We start from the raw sequence: 8,172 nt of genomic DNA, 5'->3' as shown, positions 1-8,172 counted from the left end.
AGATGGGGGAATCGACGCATCACAACTAGTCACTACTGTCGCCTGCCTATTATAGTAGGCTGGCGACTGTGATGGCTAGTTTCTTGAATTATTAGAGTTAAGATAGTCGCTGTGCGCGCGCTTTGGTGTGTTAGTCATTCTCCCAATGCAAACGCTCTATTTTGCATCTTCGCTCCTGTGTCTTTTAGCACCTACTCGTTAGCTGGTTGATATCAAGTGGGATACACATCACACGTATGCTGCTAAGTGGGGGGCGTGAGCAAAATAGGGGTTCGTGTTTGTGCGTGTTGGTTTAGGGCGGTGGCCTGCACATCCGTGATCTAATAGCGTATGCATTTTCGCTCGACATGCTCCACCAGTTGTCTCTGAGGTACCACCACTTCTCAGCGCGCAATTCCTTTTACCTCGTAAGGGGCCCAGTATTAGAGCGGCAACGAATACCTATACTATATTTTCAGACCTAATCATGGTGCTTTAAAGCATCAGACTGGGAACGGGAAAGTAAACAGCTAAGTATTCACACTAGTCGACTCTATAAGTAAACTTCAAGGCTCCTCTTCTAGGCAGTGCAACACACTTTTTGCCATTTTTCAAGATGAAAATAAAAACATATTCTCTTCAAATAACCAAAATGGTGCTTAGGTATATTCTTATAATGAACCATCTACCCATTTTCACTAAGACTCGATCCAGCATTCTGGCCGGTTGTCTATCTCTTCAAGTAGAAAAACTGTGTATTGTATTCTTTGCGGCTTCTGATTGGAGTTCATTCCGAAGAAGTTCTAATGCTAGCGTGAGGCCTAATTATCTTAAATTAAGAATGGTAGCACTTTGGCAACACCTAATGAAAAAACTTCTCGGCAAGTGCTTTCATTCACTTATTGCAATACATTCTTATTGCAACAGTTATTGCAACACATTCAGTAGTGTCTAACACGTTTTAGTCGCATTTATGTTTCAGTAAGACGTCTTTGAGGAAGGTGTGGTTGTTAATGTCGAAATTTGCAATGTAATAAATATTATTGATCAAAATTTACAAGAATGTACTAATTGCCAGTATTGATAAATACAGCTGTATAGTACCATTACATGAGTGTGATGATGTGGATTGTGTGGCCCGTGACGGGGCGAAGAGGGAACGGCAGTTCTGCTCTGCGGTACGCCTTGGAGGCGAAGACGAGGAAAAGGAAGCGCGAGCGGGGCGTGCGGCTCGAGTAGTTGGAGCGTGACACAGTTGGAACGGCAGCTGCTGGTCGGCGGTTCGGGTCGCGACATCGCTTAACCAGGCGTCCGGCAGCCTTGCGGACCTGGTGAGCTGGCTTCCTGCTTCGGGCTGCGTCCCTCAACTAGGTGTCACGCAGCCTTGCGGACCTGGTGAGCTGGCTTCCCGCTCTGTGGCCGGCGCTGACACGGGGACCGGCAGCATAGTCTGTTCGTGGCCTGAGGTCCTGGGGCCCGAGTGGTGGCACGAGGTGGCCGCGGCTCATGTTGGCGACGGGCCATTAACCTGCACTGCAGTGGCCTGGTGATCTACCGGCCTGCAGCACCACCATCACCACCACCACCACCTCACCACGGTCAACGCAGCGTGACTGCACAAGGAACACCGGTGATGACCGACCTCGCCGCAGCGGCAACAGTCACAACGGCGAGTAGGACAGTTCGTGTGCCGAGGCGCGTAGGACGTTTGGCATGTAAATAAGGAACGCTATAGTGTGTTGTGTGTGAATTGTAAGAGTTATCGGTTGTGTTAAAGTCTGTGTTGTGTGTACAGAGTCACCTGACTGCCGGTTGATTTATTCCGGATCCTGGGCCCACATTACACCATCACAAACTTGGCGAGCCTGCCAGGATACCGCCAGTAACATCTCGAACGCGGAAATCGCCAGTCAGGTGTGTGCACGCAGCACAAGACGAGGGACATGGATCTCGATAAGTTAGCGGCTGTAGCAGCTCAGTTAGGCTTGTCTGGCGCGGAACTTCGCGAATGGATTGAGCGAGAGCAAGTTAGGCAGAGAGATGAGCGCGCAGCTGAGAGAGAAGAGGCCAAAGAAGCAGCCGAGAGACAACGGTTAGCGGACGAGAGGCAACGGTTAGCAGACGAGAGGCAGCTGCAAATCCTCCAACTTAAGCTCCAGCTTCAGGAAAGTGCTCAAAGTCAGCCATCTGCGGCGGCAGCACTCGCCCCATCGGCAAACCCGTCATGCCTGAATCCGCAGAAGTTACTACCGCTATTTGACGAGCGACGCGATGACCTGCACGCGTATTTGCAGAGGTTTGAACGCGTGGCTACTGGGCAAGAATGGCCAAGAGATAAATGGGGAGTAGCCGTAAGCATGTGCTTAACTGGTGAGGCACTCACTGTCATTGGTCGAATGACTGCTGACGAGGCCCTCGACTATGATAAAGTGAAAAAAGCCCTACTTCAGCTCTTCAGATTCACGGCACAAGGATATAAAGACAAATTTCGGAAAGCCCGGCCTGAGGATGGCGAAACAGGGAAACAACTAGCAGCAAGGATCTCGAGCTATTTTGATAACTGGATTGAGATGGCTGATGTGCCCAAAACATTTGAGGGTCTTCGTGACCATGTTATAGCCGAGCAATTCTTGCTGTAATCCGAAGCTGGCCATCTTCCTGAAAGAGAGGGAATGCAAAACCCTTACATCCCTTTCAGAGTGCACCGACCACTTTCTCGAAGCACAGGGAGTCAATAACATTGGTAAAATTGCAGATGATACAAAGGAGGCAAATAAACCCGGTGCTATGTCACAGTACAAACAGCCGAGTTGCTTTCTGTGTCACCGCAAAGGACATAGCGCTCCGGATTGTCGTGTGGTTCCGAAAGAGTCTGTGAAATGCAAAACATGTGGGCGGCTTGGCCACAAATCCACCGATTGCAAGGATCAGAGCAAAGACAAGTCGGTGTCTTGTGCCATGATAGAACAGAAAAAGCAGGATTATTTCCCTATGGCCAAGTCCAAGGATGAGACATGCGCTGCTGAATGCCCCAAGAAGTGCGAGAACCAACCTATGTTCTTAGTCGACAACATGCCAGTGGTCGAAGGACGGGTGCTTGGACAACGCGCACGTGTCTTACGAGACACAGGGAGCAACACGACCATCGTCCGACGCGAGTTCGTGCCGGATCGATGCCTCACCGGGAAGACGGCAAGAGTTATGCTTTTGGATGGAAAGGCCAAGGAACTACCGGAAGCAAACATACAGATACACACGCCCTACTTCGTTGGTGATGTAAGCGCTTTATGCATGACTAACCCTTTGTACGACCTCGTGCTCGGCAATATTCCAGGAGTAAAAGGACCACAGGAGCCAGATACTACCTGGGAGTACTCTGACGCCCTGTTCCCTGAATCAACTGGTTCGAGCAAAATCCCGGCATGCTGGGAAAAGTCAACCTTGCTTTCTGCCGTCGTCCGGACGCAGGGGAAGACGGAGAGTATGATGAAGATTCCGCTAATTGGTTCGCTAGAAGTGACCCGAGTGCAGCTAACTGAGAGCCAAAAAGACAACCCAAGTCTGAAGAGTTGCTTCAGCAAGATTGGGAAGGAGTTTCACTCCAATAAAGACATGACGTACCACTTTTCTGAAGAGGCTGGTCTACTGTATCGACATTACCGCCTTTCTACGGGGAGGACCTTTAAGCAAGTAGTCGTGCCAAGGACACTTCGACAACACATTTTGAAGGTTGCACACGAGGGCATTATGGCTGGTCAACAAGGCGTGCGACGTACCACAGACCGTATCCTTGGAGATTTTTACTGGCCAGGTATGCATGAAGAAATCAGAGGGTTTGTCAAGTCGTGCGACGTCTGCCAGAGGACAACGCCGAAAGGGAAAGTCGGAGTCGCTCCGTTGGGCAACATGCCTCTCATACGGACACCATTCCAAAGAGTCGCCATTGACCTGATCGGACCGTTATCTCCTCGATCAGATAAGGGAAACCGATATGTGCTTACCCTCATTGACTTCGCTACTCGCTATCCTGACGCAGTAGCCCTACCCAGCATCGACGCTGTCAGTATTGCAGAAGCCCTCCTTGAAATATTTTCCCGAGTGGGCCTGCCTCGAGAAGTGGTTACCGATCAAGGTAGAAGTTTCACGTCGGAACTCATGAAAGAAGTGGGCCGACTACTAATTGTAAAGTTTTTTCGTACCACCCCATATCATGCCATGGCCAATGGATTGGTCGAAAAATTCAACGGTACGCTGAAGGCCATGCTCAAAAGGGTGTGTCAGGAGAAGCCGCGGTCATGGGATCGCTACATTGCTCCTCTTCTCTTCGCTTATCGCGAAGTACCGCAAGCCAGCTTGGGCTTTTCACCATTTGAGTTAATCTACGGCAGACATGTGCGTGGACCTTTGAGTGTTTTAAGAGAGCTGTGGACGAACGAGAACATTGAGGATGAAGTGCGAACAACGTACACTTACCTTGTGGACCTTCCAAACCGACTCGAACACACCTGTAACCTCGCTCATGAAGAGCTTGGTAAAGCACGTGAAAAGCAAAAACTTTACTACGACCGTAAGACCCGCCACAGAAGGCTACGGCCCGGTGACAAGGTTTTAATTCTCCTTCCTACAGACACCAATAAGCTTCTCATGCAGTGGAAGGGCCCGTTTAAAGTTGCTGAAGCCAAGAATGATGTTGATTATGCAATTGACTTAGGGCAGAGCATCAAGGTATTTCACGTGAATATGCTGAAGAAGTATGAGGAAAGAGAAATAACGTCTCCTCATCAGGTGGCTGCAGTGAATACTACAAGTGCAACACCTGGGGAAGAGGCGAACAGTGAGAGCAACGACTCTGAGGATACCATCCCCTCTCTCAGTCTATGTCAAACACAAACGGCATCAGACGTCAAGATATCGCCCAAACTGCAGACAGACCAACTTCAACAAGTTCGACAATTGTGCGAAGAGTTTGCAGACATATTTTCGGACCTTCCCGGCAAGACACAACTTGTCGAATGCTCTCTTGACCTCGTCATCGAAAAGCCGGTTCACGTGCCTCAGTACCCAATTTCTCTAGCGCTGCGTGAGAACGTCGAAAAAGAGGTACAGGAGATGCTTCGAATGGGCATAATCGAGAAATCAAAGTCGCCATATCATGCGCCGATCGTTGTCGTCAAGAAGCCCGACCACACCATACGGTTGTGCATTGACTTTAGGGAGCTGAACAAGACCTTGGTTCTCGACAGTGAGCCAATTCCGAGAATTGATGTTTTTCTAGCTCTTGTGGGGAAACAGAAATTTTTCTCGAAATTCGATTTCACGAAGGGCTATTGGCAAGTGCCCATGACTCCAGACAGTCGTGAAAAGACGGCATTTTTAAGCATGTCGGGGCTCTACCACTTCAAATACATGCCTTTTGGGATTAAGACTGCCCCAGCGATATTTGCACGCCTTATGAGGAGAGTTCTAGGTGATTTGCCGAATGTGCATTATTATTTTGACGATGTGGTCATCGCTACTAGCACATGGCATGAACACATGGAAACCTTACGACTTGTCTTCGAAAGAATCCGCAATGCAAACCTCACAATCAAACCGAGCAAGTGTGAGATCGGAGAGCGTACCATTACATTCCTCGGACATCGCATTGGCGAGGCGAAGGTAGAACCAATGCTGAAAACGCTGGGCAAGATCCTAGCCGCCAAGCGCCCCACGTCGAAGAAAGCTGTACAATCCTTTCTCGGTCTTACGGGCTATTACAGGCAGTTCATTCCGAACTACGCAGAGATTTCCAAGCCCTTGACTGACCTTACCAAGAAAGGGCAACATCACGTCGTATCGTGGGGACCGACGCAAGAAAAAGCATTCACCGTGCTGAAAGACAAGCTCGCCGCAAGTCCCATATTGCAAGCACCGGATCTTTCGAAGCCTTTCGTGCTCCGTACTGATGCCTCAAGCACAAGCATCGGCGCAGTGCTTCTGCAAAACAGTGGGGACGATATTTTACATCCGGTTGCTTATGCTAGTCGCAATCTGCTGCCTAGAGAGGCCCGCTATTCCACAATAGAGCGTGAATGCTTAGCGCTCGTGTGGGCTGTTCAGAAGTTCCACATTTACTTATGCGGCAAACCCTTCATTATTCAGTGCAACCACCAGCCACTCCGGTACTTGCAGTCAGCCAAACACGTCAATAATCGAGTGTTACGATGGAGCATACTAATGCAAGAGTACAGCTTTACCGTAGAATACATAAAAGGCTCAGACAATGTAGGAGCGGACTACTTAAGTCGCATCTGAATTGCTCTAATCTTTCCCCACTTGTGTATTTTTCATGTGTTTTTTTTTTCATTACGTGCTGTGTGGATCACAACCATTCAGATTCGTGTGAACTTGTTCCCTCTTTAAAACGCGCCTGCACTTTTGCCTACTCACCGCCTGGCGTGGAGTGGAATAGTTGCTCACGACTATCTTAAGTGGGGGGTGGTGTGATGATGTGGATTGTGTGGCCCGTGACGGGGCGAAGAGGGAACGGCAGTTCTGCTCTGCGGTACGCCTTGGAGGCGAAGACGAGGAAAAGGAAGCGCGAGCGGGGCGTGCGGCTCGAGCAGTTGGAGCGTGACACAGTTGGAACGGCAGCTGCTGGTCGGCGGTTCGGGTCGCGACATCGCTTAACCAGGCGTCCGGCAGCCTTGCGGACCTGGTGAGCTGGCTTCCTGCTTCGGGCTGCGTCCCTCAACCAGGTGTCCGGCAGCCTTGCGAACCTGGTGAGCTGGCTTCCCGCTCTGTGGCCGGCGCTGACACGGGGACCGGCAGCATAGTCTGTTCGTGGCCTGAGGTCCTGGGGCCCGAGTGGTGGCACGAGGTGGCCGCGGCTCATGTTGGCGACGGGCCATTAACCTGCACTGCAGTGGCCTGGTGATCTACCGGCCTGCAGCACCACCATCACCACCACCACCACCTCACCACGGTCAACGCAGCGTGACTGCACAAGGAACACCGGTGACGACCGACCTCGCCGCAGCGGCAACAGTCATAACGGCGAATAGGACAGTTCGTGTGCCGAGGCGCGTAGGACGTTTGGCATGTAAATAAGGAACGCTATAGTGTGTTGTGTGTGAATTGTAAGAGTTATCGGTTGTGTTAAAGTCTGTGTTGTGTGTACAGAGTCACCTGACTGCCGGTTGATTTATTCCGGATCCTGGGCCCACATTACACCATCACAATGAGCTTAAATATTGACAAAATAACGAGCCGCAAACGATAAGAGACAATATAGCCCGTCTTTGAACCCTGTTGCATTAGATGAGCACCAAGTCCTGCATGAGTTTGGACTTGAGTTTTCATGTTTCGGGGGATGCGTCAAAAATGATCACCCACTTACTCTGATACATGATGGTAGAGAAACAATCGCTAACTATGAATTGACGCTTAGAAAATAAATTGGTATGACAAATGCAGTCATAGACCTTTTTGCGACCAGTACTGGGATAATCAGGGTAAACAGTGGAAGTCCCTCAAACTGGCTGGCCGACGTTTCGATAGGAGGACCTATCTTTTTCAAAGGTGCCGTATCATCTTTGGCGTGTTGAGTGGTGACGTCATCCAAAACAGTCAGTAGTGACGTCGACCAAAACGTTTGGCCTAGGACATGAATTACCGCCGCTAGATCCCCAGTTATTTCTAAGAGCGCAGCGACTGTGAATTATATCTTTGTAAACACCGTGCTATGTGTTTGGTTTACACTGTCGAAAATAAGGCTGGTGTATGCTTGGCATTATTTCGTTCATGCAATTTACAAGAGTTGCTTAACAATAAAAAGGACGATATCATGCAGTTACTGACGCGCTGTTAGCTTTAGGCAGAGGCCGAATGTTAATATACTTAAATTTATAGTAACAATATGTGGGGTCTTACGTCCCAACACTATATACGACCTGATTTTCAGGAACGCCCATAGCGAAGAACTCCAGAAGCTTTGACCATTTTGTGTTCATCAACGCTAGAGCACTTACATCGCATAGTACATAAATAACTAGTATTTCGTCTCATCACCACGGTTACATCAGTACCTATTATAAGAGAACAAAACAGGTCACACAGGAACGTAAGAATAAATGGTTCTTCATAATTTGTGTGCACACTCTTCAAACTAAGTTGGTAAAAAGCTAGTAACCACGAGCAAAATGTTAGTAACAG

General features: G+C 49.3%; 1 protein-coding gene across 1 annotated transcript; it reads left to right on the top strand.

The window, feature by feature from the left end:
* The first annotated feature begins 2,970 nt into the window (after positions 1 to 2,970).
* Positions 2,971 to 6,273, top strand: LOC142772288 (uncharacterized). The gene has a single exon (XM_075874485.1). The coding sequence runs from the start codon at positions 2,971 to 2,973 to the stop codon at positions 6,271 to 6,273; it is 3,303 nt and encodes a 1,100-aa protein (XP_075730600.1).
* Positions 6,274 to 8,172: the final 1,899 nt, after the last annotated feature.

This window comes from Rhipicephalus microplus, chromosome 9, assembly GCF_043290135.1.
Source record: "Rhipicephalus microplus isolate Deutch F79 chromosome 9, USDA_Rmic, whole genome shotgun sequence".
Lineage (NCBI taxonomy): Eukaryota > Metazoa > Arthropoda > Arachnida > Ixodida > Ixodidae > Rhipicephalus > Rhipicephalus microplus.
The sequence above is the reverse complement of the archived record's forward strand: the minus strand, read 5'-3'. Positions and strand labels throughout refer to the sequence as shown.

Bases quoted from the DNA above. Each gene is read 5' to 3' on its own strand.
- LOC142772288 (XM_075874485.1), top strand. From the start codon at position 2,971: ATGGCCAAGTCCAAGGATGAGACATGCGCTGCTGAATGCCCCAAGAAG.